The following is a 19,039-nucleotide window of genomic DNA, read 5'->3' as shown; positions in this document are numbered from 1 at the left end:
CAATAGTATTTGTGGTTTTGCCTTTGGTAAGAAAAGTCACTGCCCACCATCTCTTAAGTGCCAAAGACTCTCCACCACAGTCCTTGTGTTATTTCTATTTTAAATTGCTATTGTTGCTTTATGATAGTAACAATATTATTGTTTTACATTTGCAACACTTCTCCATCATACCCACTGCCAAAGTACTAAAATCTCTTCACTATAATCCCAAAATTCCTCTCATTCCTTACCCTAAGCATTCTCAGAACGCAATTCAATTGACTTTATCTTATATTTGTTTCCATTGGGAATTATCTGATCTCTTTTGTTTCTGTATATCAGCATATAAATAAGATAATCAAGACTTTTAAAATGGATTATCCCGCTCCTCTTCTCTCTCTCTTTTTTTTTTTTTTTTGTTGGCTGTGGGTGAGGAGGGAGTCACAGAAATCAAACTATTGTGCTAGCAAGTTTTCACTTACGCTGCTTCTAGGGGGTTAATTCACAAAGTAACCATCAGTTAGTGGTGATTGCATGCAAGGCTACACTGTTTACCTTGAGTTGTACTCACCAATATTTTCTGTACTATTTCCCAAACACATAGTAGGTTTGGGTTTGTTCGTTGGTTAGTTTGGTTTGGTTTGGGTTGGGTTATTTGGCCACACCTGGAGGCACTCAGGGATTACCCCTGGCTCTATGCTCAGAAATCGCTCCTGGCAGGCTTGGGGAACCAAATGGGGGGAATTGAATCCCAGGTCCGTCTAGGTTGGCCAAGTGCAAGGCAAATGCCCTACCGCTGTGTTATCGCTCTGGTCAGTAGGTATTGTAAGCCAATGAACAATTCCTCAAGATCCTCCTTGGATCTTAAGTGCTTCTTTAAGTGTACCTGCCCAGTTTTTTGTTGTTTTTTTTTTTCAAAAGTGTTGCTCTCAGTCTTTGACTCTACACATTGACATATCTATCTTCCATTTGACTTGATTACAATAGTTTTCCTGAGTCCAAGATCACTATATTAGTTAATACTTTTCCTCTTTATGTTCTGGCATGTTTGGGTCTATTTCTGGATTTTCTTGTCTGTTCTGCTGTCTCCTTTCATGAATACCAACATCTGCTAATATAGTTCTATGGTCTCAAGTCAGGTAATAAAAGACCTCCAAATTTACCCTCCTTATAAATTGTTTTAGCTATTGGTTTTTTTTTTTTTTTTTTTTTTTTTTTTTTTTTGCTTTTCCTCTGAAGTTTAGACCTGCTTGCAAATTACTATGAAATAATTTGCTGGAATTTTTGAGTCTTGGTACACTTGATGAGCATTACTATCTTAACCACACATGAATTTTTCAATCCATAAACATGGTTGATTTTTGCATGTATTTCTCACTCAAAAATATTCAAAATTCATAATAACATAAAATATGCCAGGAATAACAATGAGTGCTTTAATGTGTTCTATTAATTAAAATGTATCAACACTTTTATTAAATAGATTGTACATAGAAAGATTTCTGGGAGATGGTTATGGAGAAGTTAACTAATTCCCAGAAGTCAATTCTTCAGTCCATAAATGAAATAGACCTTAAGCTGCATGAAGGTGGCAGGGGAGAGTAAGAAAAATAAATTAGTTACATTTTTTTTTTTTTTTTTTGGTTTTTTGGGCCACACCCGGTGACGCTCAGGGGTTACTCCTGGCTATGCGCTCAGAAGTCGCTCCTGGCTTGGGGGACCATATGGGACGCCGGGGGATCGAACCGCGGTCCGTCTCCTAGGCTAGCGCAGGTAAGGCAGGCACCTTACCTCGAGCGCCACCGCCCGGCCCTAGTTACATTTTCTAAATTGCACTGAGGATTGAGTATGCCAGTCACAACTGACCTTTGAATATTTATCAAGTTTTCTATTTATTAAATTATCCATGCAAGGTTCTGATATGGGGCTTAAAAAGATTTTGTATTATATCTGACAACTCTTGAAATAATTTGAGAAAATTAACTATTATAAAAATTCAGTAATCATTACAAGGAACTGTGGAAAAAAACCAAAAAGAAAAAACCTTAACTTCAAAATATGAAGAAATCGCCAACTAATCCAAAAGGGTTGTGACCAAAATGGATCAAAGTTCCATAATAAACTACAATTTTGTTTTTAAAAGTAATTTGTGAAGAAAGGGGATATTATTGAAGGTTTAGTTCTTTAAAAATTAATAAACCAATGATACATGTTAAAGATGGTAGGATACACTTTATTTAGGACCATAAAAACAGGGACTGCTTTAATGGGATTTTACAGTGAAGAGATAGGAGATTTGACAACTTCAAGTAGAAATTTATAGCTCTGGGGTTGGGCAAGGTCTGTAGTAGGGAAATTACTAAGAGCAAATAACAGGGGGAATGGAACTTTGTCTAAACCCACCCAAAAGGATTCTTGCTGAAAACAGAACAAGGTAAAGTTGTACACATATATATTTATTATATAAACATACATATAAAGTATATATAATGTGTGTATATAATACATATAGAACATACATATACACTACAGGGAGTCAGGCGCTTGGTATTTATGAGGGCAATCATGGTGTGATCCTGAACCCACATAGCACCTCATAGAACCAATGTGACCCCTGAACACAGCTAGATGTACCCCTCCCTTGCCCCACCACCCCCTAATGAAAACAGGCAAGAGATGGTGGAGAATGGGGGAACCCCAAGGGATATTGAGGACCCTAGGATATTGAACATCAAGGACTGGTTAAAGCTTTTGCTAAAACTGGATTTCACAAGGAAATAAATGCCTCGGAGAAGATTGAGGAACTTGATTAAACTCCAGCCAAGCAAAGTATCTGAAATATTCCGCGTCCCAATTCTTCGGAGACTTTTCCAGGATTCTCCCTATGGCAGCGCCCAGAGCTGTCAGAAGCACGCCGGTTTCGTGGCTGTGGTCCGGAAAGTAGAAGAGCCGCACTGGGTCTCCAGCCGGAGCGATAGCTCAGCGGTAGGGCATTTGCTTTTCTCGCGGCTGATCCAAGACGGACCTAGGTTCGATCTCCGGCGTCCCATATGGTCTCCCAAGCCCGGAGCGATTTCTAAGCGCAGTCAGGAGTAACCCCTGAGCGTCACCGGGTGTGGCCCAAAAACCATAAAAAAAAGACCCTTGCAGATCTTGCGGACCCGTGGACAGATCCTACAGAAAATGCCAGAGCCACCCAGGAGACACCCCCAAAAGGCCTCGCCCGCTGGGCGGCCCCAGGCCAGGTCACGCGCGGAGTCTGAGCTCCAGATCGCGCCTGGCTGGACCTTGAGTCTGTCTTGCACTCCGGAACGCGCATGAGGGCGGGTACAGGAGGCCAAAGAATTATAACTTCAGGCGCGCCCAGGCGTCCCTAAAGGGGGCGCAGAGGGAACCCGAAGAACGGGAGCTGACTTTGCGAAGGGGTTGTTGGCCCCTGGGTCCGGAAGGGCACCGGACCCGAGGTCCTGGGAGCTCCTTGTCCCCAACGGGCCTTGCAGGTAGGTGAGCGGAGCTGGGCGCTGCTCCGGGCATCAGGTGTCAAAAGCAGCGCCCGGGGCGCTCAGGAAGGGACGGTGCGGGATGCCTGCAGCTGCCGGGTTCCTTGCAGCGGGAGGGTCGGGCTGCGGGACGCTGCAACATGGACTGCACAGAAGTGGGAGTCAGCTGTGAGTTGCAGCGTGTTCGCCCCAAGCGCGCACCTCCAGGTTAGTTGCGGGGTGCAAGAGGCAGGGGAGGGCTGGGCTGTGTCCGGAGCCGAGACAAGTCCCCAAGATTCTCTGCCCATGCCAGCAGTCCGGGGGCGCCCCGGAGAGCCTCTAGCAAGACTTGGGTGCCTGGAGGAAGGCGTATTGCTGTTCCCGCACCTTCTCCCGTGGTCTCCACAATCTTTCTATCCTACAGGGTGCACCTGAGCGTGCACCTGAGTGACGGAGAGTAAAGGCAAGAAGGTGAGAACTAGACTATGAAGTCTGTTTGGTGGGGTTTGGAGCAATAATAGAGAAAGGTAGGACGTTGTCTTGTACTGGGTCTCTCTGCATTCCATGTGGTCCCTTGAGCTTCGCCTGTGCACAGAGCTAGGAGTTAGCCCTAGGCACAGCCAGGTGTGGGCCCAAAACAAACAAAAATTTGCGTCTGGCAAAGATAAGTAGATAGAGCTTGCAATGTGAGGTTCCTCTGCTTTGACCTCAGCCAAAATATTTCATCCCAGCCTCGACCTTTTCTCTGACTTGTGCAACTAGATCTGTTTTAGCTTCTGCTCAACCAGAATATGTTTCATCTGTGAATCTTTGGTTCTAAGAGCACATGGAAGACCTTGGCAGGTTCTTCCCATCCCCGACCCCCCCAGGTCTTCATCTTCCTTGTATCCTGTGGGTTGCTCCCTGGCTGGTTGGAGGGTCATTACTGGCCAACCTTCAACAACAGGAAAAGACCTGAACAGGTGACAGTTTTCATTTTATGTAATCTATTAGTAGGCTTAGGGAGTCGAACACAACCTCATGTTACAAGGTGTGAGCTTTTTCCACTGAGGCTCACTCACTCCTGGCCCAGGTGTTTTAAAGTGAAGGAGGAAGCTGAAGTTTGCAGCAAGTTGAATGATCTGCCAAGGAAATGTCAATGAATTGTCAATTGTCAATGAACTGACCTGCTTCTGGGGCAGCTTTGGCGATGTGCTGAATACATTCATCCTCCTGGCTCATCTTCTTTTTGTTCCTGTGGGTTACTGTTACACAGCTTGTGACTAGTTTGTTTAAAATTTAATTTCCCCGTCTCAAAATAGAAAGTGCTCAGTGACTTGAATTTGCGATTCACTAATATGCTTTATTATTTACAGCTTCACTATTATGTTGGTTTCACTTTTGAGTTTTGATCAACATAAAATCATCTTTCTTTTACTATATATATATATCTTTGGTTTTGGGAGCCACACCTGGCCTGATCAGGGGTTACTACTGGTTTTGACTCAAGCATCAGTCCTGATGGGGTTTAAAGAACAATATGGTTCTGGGGATTAAACCTGAGATGGCCATGTGCAAGGAAAGCACCCTATTCACTATACTATCTCTTTAGTACCCATCTATTTTTAAATTCCATAGGCAAAATCTCTTTAAGTACTGGTTAAAACATACCTTTTTGGTTTTATGGCTTAACAACTTTTATTTTTATTATCTTGTTTTCATTATTTTAGTTCATTTTAATGTTTATTTAAAATAATTATTATAATTTAGGTGACATGCCTTTTTAAATTTTGGTTTTGGTACAATACCTGCACTCAGTGACCAATCCTGGTGGGTGCAGGGGAATATATGAGGTAATAAGGACAGAACCCTGGTTAGCCATGAGCAAGGCAAGAACCTTAATCTTTATATATTTTTCCAAACTTTAGGCAACATGTCTTAATGGTATCAAAGGTACACAGAAGGGGGATGCGTCAACCAGCTGAAAGCCTATGCAATGAAAGACATAACGTATTTTAGTAGTGGAGTTAAAGTAGCATGTGCAGATCAAGACAATTTTTGAGCAGCATTCAACAGTACTCAGGGCTTACTCCTGGTTCTGTGCTCAGGAAATAAAAGTTGGGGGGGGAGGGTTCTGGAGACATATGAGGTGCCAGTGATCAAACTCAGATCAGCTATATGCAACACAATGCACCCTATATGTGGTACTATCCACTCAGGTCTCATAAATAGATACATTTTTAATAATGTACTTCTAAAATTTTTAAATGTTATTTTATTAACTAAAATAAATAAAATAAATTTATCAGTGTTATCTCAGTAAAAATTGTTCGATTCTGTACTATAGCTGAATTCTGTAAGCATTGACTTCACAAGTACTTGAACTTAATAAATACTTGTTAAGGGAGAAAATCATACTGTGATAGTGGGCTGATGCTTAGGAGGCCTACAGGTCTGTCTTTCTGGCAATTATTAGCCAATAAGACCATTGTTCCATGTATGTCAGTGCTGGAGGTTGTTGGCTGGGTGTCTCTAGGACAGCATTCTAATATACCAGGGGAACTGTGTGGTGCTTGAATTGAACTTGGGCGAAGGGCATGACAAGCTATACTGCACTACCTCTTGGCCACAACTATAAGTTTTGTTGTTATTTTTTAAATCATTGCAATTTACGAAGTTATTCATTGCTGGATTTTAGATACACAATGTTTCAGGACTAATTTCACCACCAGTGTCAACCTCCTGTAGTATAAATATAAAATATAGAGTCCTAGGGTGGGGATGAGGCCTTTCTTCACTTGACTTGGTGCATGTAGCCCCTTTGACAGGTGGGTTGGAAGGTTGAAGGGTAATAGCAGAGAAATGATCCATAGGCAGACAGTTGAAGTTTCAGGAGATAACTAGCTTTATTTCATGGCCCTGACCATGTGATTTCTCCACATGGTTTATCAGCTAAGATTTTCTTGCAGCCTCTTTTTGCTACCCTCCAAGCACCCTTCCTGCATCTGCTCTCTCCTCCCCCCCCACAGCAGCCCCTCCACCTGGGAGGGGACTTACCAACCAGGTGGGATAAACAGGAATTTGGGGAAGGGATAATAACCTCTCTCTAGCAATGTTTCCAGAATCCATCCCATGTGACCACCCTCCCCAGCATGCCATCAATAACAGGCCCATTTTAAATTTTTGTTGTTAAAGTTTGGGTTTCATGATTTCATTGTTGTTTATTCTGACTTGTCTATTTAGTGGTTCTATCCTTTCCTAACACCTACAATGCACCTGAGACCCTTAGCTCCTGTCCCCCATAATTTTATATTTTGTCTTTCTCCTTCTCTACTCTATTTCTTTCCTTATCTTCACTATATTCTGGGGCCAAGAACATTCTCGCAACCCCCATTTAAACCATTGCATTCCTTCATGAAGTAACTTTGAATACTACATCTAAATGATATTATTCTGTATTTTTCTTTTTTCTGGATTATTTCATTTAGCAAAATATCTTCCAGTTCCATCAATGTTGCAGTGAAATCCATGATTGCATCCTTCCTTATTAGCTATGTAGTATTTCACTACAGTGTAAATATGTACCTTATCTTCATAATCCACTTGTCTACTGTTGGATATCTAGGTTAATTCTAGCTCTTAGCTATAATACTGAGTGCTGTAATGAATAGCAGTGTGCATACATTCTTTTTTTTCTTTTTTTTTTGGTTTTTGGGTCACACCCGGCGGTGCTCAGGGGTTACTCCTGGCTGTCTGCTCAGAAATAGCTCCTGGCAGGCACGGGGGACCATATGGCACACCGGGATTCGAACCAACCACCTTTGGTCCTGGATCGGCTGCTTGCAAGGCAAACACCGCTGTGCAATCTCTCCAGGCCCCAATGCATACATTCTTTTGGATGAAAAATTTTCTGTTCTGGGGATAGATGCCCACAGGCAGGGTTTCTGGGTCATAGGGTACTTCAATTCTGAGATAACTGAGAATCCTCCATACTGTTTTCCATAAGAATTGGACCAAATAGCATTCCTACCAGCAGTGGATGAGACTTCCTTTTCAACCATATCCCCAAAATACCAATTTTTCCAATATTTTTATATGTGCTATGCTCAGTGATATAAGGATATTTCATTATTAATTTAAATTTTCCTAATAAGTGATTATGAACATATTTTCATTTGCATGTTGGTCTTCCTCAGAGAGGTGTCTGTTCATTTTCTTTCCCCATTTTTTTTTTGTTTTGTTTTTTTTCGGGCCACACCCATTTGATGCTCAGGGGTCACTCCTGGCTAAGTACTCAGAAATTGCCCCTGGCTTGGGGGGACCATATGGGACATTGGGGGATCGAACCGTGGTCCTTCCTTGGCTAACGCTTGCAAGGCAGACACCTTACCTCTAGCACCACCTCGCCGGCCCCTCCACTCCCCATTTTTAATGGGGTTTTTAGGTTTTGTGGGGTTAACCTTTGTGAGTACTTTGAATATCCTAAATAACTCCTTTTCTGACATGTTTAGTGAAAGTATTTTTGCCAACTCAGTTAGTTAACTGTCTTTTAGTTTTAGCCCATGTTTTTCAGCCATACAGAAACATTTTAATTTGATGCAGTACCTTTGAGTTCGATTTGATTCTCTAGCTCTTACCATTGGTTTTGAAGTGTTATGCCTATGTTTTTCACAGTCTACTTTACGGATTCGGGTCTAATTTCAAGGTCTTTGATCTAATTTTTTGGGTTGATTTTTGTGTAAGGTGTGAGATATGGATCAGCTTTAATTTTTTATGTGTGACTATCTAATTGTCTCAATATCTTTTGTTGAAGAGGTTGCCTTTATTCCATTTTATGTTCTGAGGTCCTTTGTCAAAAATGTGTTGGCCACATATACATGGGAGTTGATTACTTGATGGCTTATTCTGGCCCATTGCTCTGAAAATCTGTCTTTGTTTCAGTACCATGCTGTTTTGATCACTATAGCTTTGTAGTACAGATTCAAGTTAGATAATGAGCTAGCTTCCAATTTCTTTTCAGTATGATTTTGGCTATCTTGGGTCTTTTATGGTTCCACACAAACTATAATTGACTTTCTAAGTCTGTGAAGAATGTTATCTGAATTTGGATAGGGATTGTATTGAACCTTTGTGAGTACCTAAACCTTAGTAGTTTAGGTAAGATGATCATTTTGATAACATTGACTCTTCCCATCAGAGCATAGAATGTTTGTCCTTTTCCTTAGGTATTCCTCAATTTATTTCTTAAGTGTTTTGAAGTTTTCAAGGTAAGGTCTGTTACCTCATTTATTAAGTTGATTCCCAGGTAATTGATAAATTTTCTACACTATTTTAAATTACTCTTTGATTTCTTTCTTCTCTGAGTTATTATTTGTATAAAGTATTGTAACTAATTTTTGTGAATTGACTTTGTAGCTAGCCACGTTGCTGTATTAGTTTATTGTTTTTAGGAACTTTTATTTTGTAAACTCTTTAGAGTCTTCAATGTATATCATCATCATGTCATCTGCAAATAGAGATAGTTGGACTTTCTCTTTTCCAATTTGGATCCTTTAAATCAGGGGCCTCAAACTCAATTTACCTGGGAGGCCGCAGGAAGCAAAGTTGGGGTGATCTTTGAGTGCAAAGTCAGTAGTAAGTCTTGAACATTGGGGGGTGTGACCCAAACAACTAAAACAAAACAAAACAAAAAGATTCCTTTAGGGCAGGGCCACAAAATGTTGTACAGAGGGCCGCAAACAGCCCGTGGGCCAGGAGTTTGAGACCCCTGCTTTAAAATTTCTTTTCTTGACTGATTGCTGTTGCTAGGACTTAATACTAATACTATTCCAATATAATACTATGTTGATAAAAATGGAGATAAATGTATATCCTTGCCTTGTGCCTGATCTTACTGGGAATGCTTTCAGTTTTTCACCATGAAGAATAATGTTGGTGGGGCTAGAGCAACAGTACAGTGGGTAGGGCATTTGCTTTGTATGTGGTTGACTCAGATTTGATACCCATATAGTCCCCTGAGCACTGCTAGGAATGACCCCAAAGTGCAGAGCCACGAGTAACCCCTGAGCACTACCAGGTGTGGCTCCAAAACAAAAACAAAAGAGAATAATATTGGCTATGGGCTTTTTTTTTTTTTTTTTTTGGTAAAGGAAGTCATTTTTTTTTATTTTAATTATGACAACAAAGATGCAAAGAAAGAGGACAGGGTAAAGTTACAGTGGAAGCCCAATCACCCATAAACAGAATTCTCGGTAGTCCCATCGATGATATCCCAGCCTTGAACTTTCAGCCAAAGAACATTAAGAAAAACAAAACTGAACCCATGTACAATACAATTACTTTGTCCCTCAAATCCCCAGTTGTAGTACATACTATTTCTTAGCAGCACACAATATAATCTAAAGACATTAGACTTATGTAACTCCTTAAACATTGAGGGCAAAGTACATTTCTCTAGTTCCATGCACATGTTAACTAGTTTAAGTTAACCTCAAAAGTTTTAGTGGCTTGTTTTTCTTAAGGATTGGAGTCAACGGAACATAGTAAAAAACGGTATTAAAGTGGCATTTGTTTGCATAGGCCCACCAAAACATAAGGGACATGGAAAGACAAATTATGGTCTAAATACAAGGAGACCCTACCCCTGAAGTTTCCTGGCACAGGACTGACTCTAGGCTATGGGATTTTTATAGATAGCTTTTACTATTGTGTGGAAGGTTCCTTCCACATCTATTTTTTTTTATTTAAACACCTTGATTACATACATGATTGTGTTTGGATTTCAGTCATGTAAAGAACACCCCCCATCACCAGTGCAACATTCCCATCACCAATGTCCCAAGTCTCCCTCCTCCCCACCCAACCCCCGCCTGTACTCTAAACAGGCTCTCCATTTCCCTCATACATTCTCATTATATGGACAGTTCAAAATGTAGTTATTTCTCTAACTAAACTCATCACTCTTTGTGGTGAGCTTCCTGAGGTGAGCTGGAACTTCCAGCTCTTTTCTCTTTTGTGTCTGAAAATTATTATTGCAAGAATGTCTTTCATTTTTCTTAAAACCCATAGATGAGTGAGACCATTCTGCGTTTTTTTCTCTCTCTCTGACTTATTTCACTCAGCATAATAGATTCCGTGTACATCCATGTATAGGAAAATTTCATGACTTCATCTCTCCTGACAGCTGCATAATATTCCATTGTGTATATGTACCACAGTTTCTTTAGCCACTCATCTGTTGAAGGGCATCTTGGTTGTTTCCATAGTCTTGCTATGGTAAATAGTGCTGCAGTGAATATAGGTGTAAGGAAGGGGTTTTTGTATTGTATTTTTATGTTTCTAGGGCATATTCCTAGGAGTGGTATAGCTGGATCGTATGGGAGCTCGATTTCCAGTTTTTGGAGGAATCTCCATATCGCTTTCCATAAAGGTTGAACTAGACGGCATTCCCACCAGCAGTGGATAAGAGTTCCTTTCTCTCCACATCCCCGCCAACACTTGTTTATTCTCATTCTTTGTGATGTGTGCCATTCTCTGTGGTGTGAGGTGGTATCTCATCGTTGTTTTGATTTGCATCTCCCTGATGATTAGTGATGTGGAACATTTTTTCATGTGTCTTTTGGCCATGTGTATTTCTTCTTTGTCAAAGTGTCTGTTCATTTCTTCTCCCCATTTTTTGATGGGATTAGACGTTTTTTTCTTGTAAAGTTCTGTCAGTGCCTTGTATATTTTGGAGATTAGCCCCTTATCTGATGGGTATTGGCTGAATAGATTCTCCCACTCAGTGGGTGGCTCTTGTATCCTGGGCACTATTTCCTTTGAGGTGCAGAAGCTTCTCAGCTTAATATATTCCCATCTGTTAATCTCTGCTTTCACTTGTTTGGAGAGTGCAGTTTCCTCCTTGAAGATGCCTGTAGTCTCAATGTCCTGGAGTGTTTTGCCTATGTGTTGTTCAATATATCTTATGGTTTTGGGTCTGATATCGAGGTCTTTAATCCATTTGGATTTTACTTTTGTACATGATGTTAGCTGGGGGTCTAAGTTCAATTTTTTGCAAGTGGCTATTCAGTTGTGCCAACACCACTTGTTGAAGAGGCTTTCCCTGTTCCATTTAGGATTTCCTGCTCCTTTATCAAAAATTAGGTGATTGTATGTCTGGGGAACATTTTCTGAGTATTCAAGCCTATTCCACTGATCTGAGGGCCTGTCCTTATTCCAATACCATGCTGTTTTGATAACTATTGCTTTGTAGTAAAGTTTAAAGTTGGGGAAAGTTTTTCCTCCCATATTCTTTTTCCCAATGATTGCTTAAGCTATTCTAGGGTGTTTATTGTTCCAAACGAATTTCAAAAGTGCCTGATCCACTTCTTTGAAGAATGTCATGCCACATCTATTTTGTTGAGGGTTTTAATCATGAATGGGTGTTGGATCTTGTCAAATGCTTTCCTCTGCATGGATTGATATGATCCTATTATTTTTCTTTCCCTTTATTGATGTGATGTATGATGTTGATTGATTTTAATATATTGAACCATCCTTGCATCTTCAGGATTAAACCTACTTGATCATGATGTATATTTTTTTGATGTGCTATTGGATTAGGTTCGCTAAGATTTTTGCATCAATGTTCACCAGTCAGATTGGTCTATGGTTTTCTTTTTTGGTAGTGTTTCTTCAGCTTTGGGAATAAATATAATGTTAGCTTCATAGGATATATTAGGAAGGTTTTATATATATATATATATATATATATATATATATATATATATATATATTGGAAGAGTTTAAAGATTAACAGTAGTAATTTTCTGAATGTTTGAAAACTCATCCATAAACCCATATGGTCCTGTACTTTTATTCTTGGAGAGATTCTTAATTACTGTTTCAGTTTCCTTGCTGTGGTCTGTTTAGGCTATCTACTACCTCCTTAATCAGTTTTGGGTGATTATATATTTCCAGAAATCTGTCCATTTTTCTAAGTTTTTTAGCTTAATGGAATACAGTTGTTTATAGTTCCCATGATGTTTTGGATTTCTAGGGGTTCTGTTGTAATTTGTCCCCTTTCATTTCTGATCTGATTTATTTGAGCATTTTTTTCTTTTCCTTACATGCTAACCATACCTTTTGAAATTGGAAATAAAATGTTTCATAGTAAAAATCCAAAGTATTATAATGTTGCTTCTTCCTAGTATATACCTAAAATTATTCTTTTCATAATTTGGCACACACTATAACAAACATGAGTCACATTTTTTTTTTTTTTTGGTTTTTGGGTCACACCCAGCGGTGCTCAGGGGTTACTCCTGGCTGTCTGCTCAGAAATAGCTCCTGGCAGGCACGGGGGACCATATGGGACACCGGGATTCGAACCAACCACCTTAGGTCCTGGATCGGCTGCTTGCAAGGCAAACACCGCTGTGCTATCTCTCTGGGCCCACATGAGTCACATTTTAATGAGTTCTAACAGATTTTTCCTCTAGAGAGTACTTCACATGTTTTTGTAAATGTTTTATGCTGAGAAATGTTTTATTAATCTTTATTCTAATTGAGTTTTAAGAACTTCTCCCTGGCTAGTTATCATGATCAATATCTGTTCTTTGGAGATATACCTGAGTATGTTAGGTTGGCTGAGAATGTTTGAATCAAAACAAAATATTGAGTCTAGATTTAGGAAGCAGTGTGATAATGTAACAGTGACTTTTCAGATATTGTATTAATATTTCACACTACTGGCATCTCTGAGTGAAAGTTGTTACAAAAATATAAAAACTTGGTGATGAACAGAGATAAAGTGATAGGCTTTATCAACATTATCAGTCTTCATTAACAATAGTGCAAACCGCAGTGTCCAAATGAAAAAAAAAAGGAAGTTGGGAGGGAGGAGTAAAATGCCTACCCTTGAGACTGGAAGGGAGAGGGTAGGAGAGAAGTTGGGAACATAGGTTGTAGAACTATGCACTGGTGAAGTGTGGTATACGTTGTAAGACTGAAACTCAATCATGAACAACTTTGTAACCATGGTGTTTAAGTAAAAAGGAAAAATTAATCAGCCTTTCTATATAGTATAGGTGTATTATATGGTGGTTTGGGGTGTTTTGTTGTTAATAGTTTTCATAATATGAATATTAGTTGGTGGCAAAGTCCAAAATAGATCCCAGGTTCTGGACTCACTTCATTATTATTTTGGAATAATTTGTTTTTATTTAAATTTTTTTCAGAAGAATAAGAAGAAAATGGAAGTAATTAGAAAAACAAAATATGCTGTATAAAATACTTTCAATAAGAAACAAATACAGTGATATGGCTGATTGGAATTTGGACTTAAATTGAGCTCTTCATTCATTTTCTAGACAAATTTATTCCTGGTTGTCTCATACTGTCTCTTAAGAGTATTCATAGTTGAGGCCAGAAAGATAGCATGGAGATAGGGCGTTTGCTTTGCATGCAGAAGGACGGTGGTTCAAATCCTGGCATCCCATATGGTTCCTTGAGCCTGCCAGGAGTGATTTCTGAGTGTAGAGACAGGAGTAACCCCTGAGCGCTGAGTGTGAGCCAAAAAAAAAAAAAAGAATATTCATAGTTGTCTAGAACATTCTGCTGAGCTGAATTACATAAAAGCTGGTATTGTTACTACTTTCAGAAGTTAAAATCGAAAGTCAGGCTGAGTGTTTAGCTTAAGGTGACAGAAATATTATACATACATTTGTACATATAGATACTCATATAAAATAACAGTGCATTTTTGTGTTTTTTTGTTTATGTTTTTGTGTCACACCAGGCAGCGCTCAGGGGTTACTTCTGGCTTTATGCTTAGAAATCACTCCTGGCAGGCTCAGGGGACCATTTGGGATGCCAGGATTTGAACCACTGTCCTTCTGCATGCAAGGCAAATGCATTACCTCCACGCTATCACTGTGGCCCTGCATATTTGTATATGTTATTAATTATCATATTGTCACATACATACTTTACTAGTAGAAAGAGCCCTTGCATTTAACTTTCAACTGTGAGAAAGTTCACTTAGCAAATGAAAACAAATAGAAAAATGACTAGTTACATTCTAATTAATTTTGTATGCATCTATAGTATGGTTCTTATTTGAAACTAGACATTTTGTTTGAATTTCTTGAAATGTCATGCAAAAGCATAGAATATAGAAGTTTGCCTTTACTTATATAATAGAAACTTATTTTCCTTTTTCTTCTTAATAGAGATGGCAAATCCTGAGGTCGTTATTAGTAGCTGTAGCTCCCATGAAGAAGAAAATCGCTACACTTTTAACCAGCAAAACTCCCCTACAGAGGAGCTCCTGTTAGAAGACATGATGAGACGCAAACTCAAATTCTTTTTCATGAACCCTTGTGAGAAGTTTTGGGCAAGGGGTAGAAAACCGTGGAAACTGGCCATTCAAATTCTAAAAATTGCAATGGTCACCATTCAGGTAAGCATTCCAGATCATTTCAGTTTGGTGAGAATCTCTTAATAGCAAAGGACAGTGATTTTTTTTTTTTTTTTTTATTTTTGGACAGTGATTTTTTTTAACTGTAACATTTAACATGTGTATTTTATTAAATAAGAAGGCTATTGAGCCTTTTCTCTTTGTGTAAGAAGACCATATGGGGATTTTCCTCTTTCCTTCTCATCTTCATTAGGTTATAATTTTAGTCACATAACTCTAACTAGTTTTCAGGAAAAGAAAATGTTAATATTTGGTTTAACTGAAGTTTTCTAAATTGATCAGAGAAACTCAATGTTTCACAAGCAGATGATTTATTTTTTTCCTCCTCCAAGTTTGTTTTCATGGGAATTTATTTTTTTTTCAGAAGCATGAGAGGTTTCTGTACTTAAATACTTAATACTTAAGTACTCAGTCATACAATCCCTGCTAGAAAGGCACATCAAGTTACCCTAAAAGGAGAGGCACAGATAGTAAAATAGAAATCTTCATTATAGGAAGCTTTGAATCTCACTTCCTTTATTCCTCTCAAAATATTTTTGTTATTTCCTTATATGTGACTTACTCAGGGAAAATACTTTTGCCAACTGGGGAAAGTAAATTGTTAAAAGCAAAAAGACAAAAGTGGAAGTAGAAAAATTAAATAGTTTAATTTTTATTAGTACTTCTCTTACTGGGTGACAAAAATGTATAATAAACATTCAAGGATAAGTCTTTGTAAAAATTTTGAAATCACCAATCAATCTTAATTGGAATCAAACACAAGCACTTAAGATTGGTAGAAGCTACATTACTCACATTGTATTTCTACAATCAAATGACGATGGCAGAATAGTAGTAACAGAATGAAGATGTTAGAGAAAGGAGCTCTCTAATGATGCATCACCTAGAAATGGTTGTTAATTTTCAGTAAAATAAATGGCTGGTTAGAATTAAAATGTGTGACTATCAGTCAAGCGTTAGGTCAAGCAAAAGGTCATGACAGTGAAAGATTTGTGTTTTTTTCCTAATAAGTTGGTGAGAAAGCTTGTATGAGAACATTTTCTCTTAACCATTTTACAGGTAACATGTCCAATTCTTTTTTTTTTTTTTTTTTTTTTTTGGTTTTTGGGCCACACCCGGCAGTGCTCAGGGCTTACTCCTGGCTATCTGCTCAGAAATAGTTCCTGGCAGGCATGGGGGACCATATGAGACACCGGGGTTTGAACCAACCACCTTTGGTCCTGGATCGGCTGCTTGCAAGGCAAACGCTGCTGTGCTATCTCTCCAGGCCCATGTCCAATTCTTAAAACAAATTGGAGATAAGTAGTTGTACCTCCAATTCATTAAAAAAGCACACTAAGGTTTAGTGATGAAAACTATCTGGTTAGGAAACTGGAAAACCAGGACGAAGATTTTAACTCAGTTTTGTTCCTTAATCTCCTACATTTTCTAGATTGCATTTAGATATCTCTGGTCAAGAGATAAATTGTCTAATTGTTAGGCCTTTAAGTAATAAGCATGTAAAAGGCATTTAATTCAATTTATTTTTAAAGGAACTGAAGAATATGCTGGTTCCTTTATATCTAAGCAACCAAGTGTTTTGTAAAAATAACTTAGTGATTGAGCAAATGCAGGGTACTTTGGTGAAATATATCCAATTCTTATTGAAATATAGTCCTCTTTCTATTGGAAATTTTTGTTTCTGCAGCAGCGATTGAAACATATTCATTATCTGCTTACTAAAAGTTTTGACACATGTTCATACTATTAAAAGTTTCTCTTTCCCACTCTAAATTTTAGCAGTCTCTTGACAATTGGTACTCCAGCCTGCCACTAGTATCCTTATGATTTAGGTCAGTGTTGGATTGGGGAAGAACTTGTGAATTTGAATATATTGGTCAAAATGTAGTTGGAAGGGCAGAGTAGGGTAAGTAGTACGGAGAATAAGGCCTTTGCCTTGAATACAGCCAATGAAGATTTAATTCCCAACATTCCGTATGGTTCCCCCAGCACCTGCTGGAATGATTTCTGAATGTAGAGCTAGGAATAATTCCCATTGCCAGGTGTGCCCCTCTCTCAAGAAACACCAACAGAAATTACCAACATTGGGACTAGAGCAGTGGTGCAAACAGCAGGGCATTTGCCTTGTACATGCTAACCTAGGACAGACCATGGTTCGATCCCCTGGCATCCCTTATGGTTCCCCAAGCCAGTAACAATTTCTGAGTACATAGCCAGGAGTATCCCCTGAGCATCACCAGGTGTGGCCCAACAAACAAACAAACAAACAAAATTACCAACATTGGTAATTTTCTGGAAAGCTTTTGTTCTTAAACTTTGAGAGAAATTAATCCCAGTAAAATCAATTTTTTACCTTATTGAGATTTAAAATGGGACACTTAACTTTGAACCTGAAGAGGATTTTTTTTTTTTTTGGGCCACACCCGGCGGTGCTCAGGGGTTACTCCTGGCTGTCTGCTCAGAAATAGCTCCTGGCAGGCACGGGGGACCATATGGGACACTGGGATTCGAACCAACCACCTTTGGTCCTGAATTGGCTGCTTGCAAGGCAAACACCGCTGTGCTATCTCTCCGGGCCCTGAAGAGGATTTTTTAAAAGTAAGAGATAAATTAGGTGGATAGAGATGTGTGTGGAGAGCCACTGATTTACTCTGGGTTCTTTTTTTTTATTTTAACTTTATTGATTAATAGATTGGATGTTGGGACACACCCAGCAGTGCTCAGGAGTCACTCCTGGCTCTGCACTCAGAAATTGCCCCTGGCAGGCTGGGGACCGTATGAGTATCGGGGAACCAGGTCCCTCCAGGGTTGGCTGCATGCAAGGCAAATGCCCTACTGCTGTGCTATCAATCCAGCCCTTACTCTGGGTTCTATGTCAGTGTAAATTCTAAATTGTATGTGTGTAAGAACAAATCATTGAGACCAAGAGAGTAGGAGTAAGAATGAAAGACAGGGGAGGAGGGAGAATGTGTGGTTTAAGAGGGAATAGAAAGTGAAAAACTTGGTGTATAGTAAGGTTTGGAGTATTATTGAAATAGCCTTTATATATATATATATATGTGTGTATATTAAATGATAAATGCAGTAGTTAAAATCAAATCAAATAAATGACTTTATATTAACCATTCTACAGATAAAGGACTTCTTTTGAGTGTATGAACAACCAAGTTTTGTGTGAAACTCTGAGATCAATCCTATATGAATAGTAAGGATCTTTTATGTTAATATCCTTCAATTTTGACTTGAGTTGGAAGACCATTTTTAAAACCTATTGTTGCCATACATGGGGAACTATGTTTAGGTTGTAGGATTTAGACAACTTCAATTTTTTTTTTTTTTTTGGTTTTTGGGCCACACCCGGCGGTGCTCAGGGGTTACTCCTGGCTGTCTGCTCAGAAATAGCTCCTGGCAGGCACGGGGAACCATATGGGACACCGGGATTCGAACCAACCACCTTTGGTCCTGGATCGGCTGCTTGCAAGGCAAACGCCGCTGTGCTATCTCTCCAGGCCCAACTTCAAATATTTTTATACTGAACTACACACCTGTTTCAAAATCTACCATATTTTCCGGTGCATAAGACGATGTTTGAAACGAAAAAATGTCAACCTAAAATCGGGGGTAGTTTTATATGCCGAGTATATCCCGAAAATGTTTCGATATGCTGCTAAATGAAAATTGTCTGAATATTGCCACAAAACAAATTTTCCAACTCGATCCTGCATCAATCACTGCAAGGCTGCTCCGACTGCCTCTCTAACTCAGCCAATCCAAGCAGGCTTTTGATTCATGCAAATTAGACAATGTTCTGGACCCGAATCTACACTGTAAAAAGCCTGCTCAGATTGGCCAGGGTCAGAGAGGAAGTCTGGTCGTCTTATACACCGGAAAATATGGTACTTGATTCCCCCACAAAATTCTTTAAAACTCTCCTATTTGTCAATCGAGTCCCTAAACTATCTGCCACCAGGTTTCCTGTTCACTTGTTTTTTCTTTTTTTCTTTTTCTTATTGAATTAGGCTGTAATCCTCAGTATCCTCCTAAAGTACTACTAAATTCCATACTACCATCTTAGCTTTTCTACCAAGCTCCTCAGATCTCCCACACCCATGCATGCATATATTCCAGTGTTTTTATTATTCTT

At 39.2% G+C, this 19,039-nt stretch overlaps 2 protein-coding genes across 2 annotated transcripts in view; one reads left to right on the top strand and one right to left on the bottom strand.

Annotated features, from left to right (window-relative positions):
• The window catches only part of RPF1 (ribosome production factor 1 homolog), a 1,036,037-nt gene that overhangs the window by 513,994 nt on the left and 503,004 nt on the right, over positions 1-19,039 (bottom strand). The gene's annotated exons all lie outside the window — the stretch shown is intronic.
• MCOLN3 (mucolipin TRP cation channel 3) overlaps positions 3,471-19,039 on the top strand; it is a 49,276-nt gene continuing 33,707 nt past the window's right edge. The window contains exons 1-2 of the mRNA XM_049771288.1: positions 3,471-3,479; positions 14,648-14,877. Coding sequence (XP_049627245.1) covers positions 14,650-14,877 — 228 coding nt within the window. The 5' untranslated portion in view covers positions 3,471-3,479; positions 14,648-14,649. The remainder of the gene's footprint in view (positions 3,480-14,647; positions 14,878-19,039) is intronic.

The sequence above is a fragment of the Suncus etruscus genome, chromosome 4 (genome assembly GCF_024139225.1).
Source record: "Suncus etruscus isolate mSunEtr1 chromosome 4, mSunEtr1.pri.cur, whole genome shotgun sequence".
NCBI lineage: Eukaryota > Metazoa > Chordata > Mammalia > Eulipotyphla > Soricidae > Suncus > Suncus etruscus.
The sequence above is the reverse complement of the archived record's forward strand: the minus strand, read 5'-3'. Positions and strand labels throughout refer to the sequence as shown.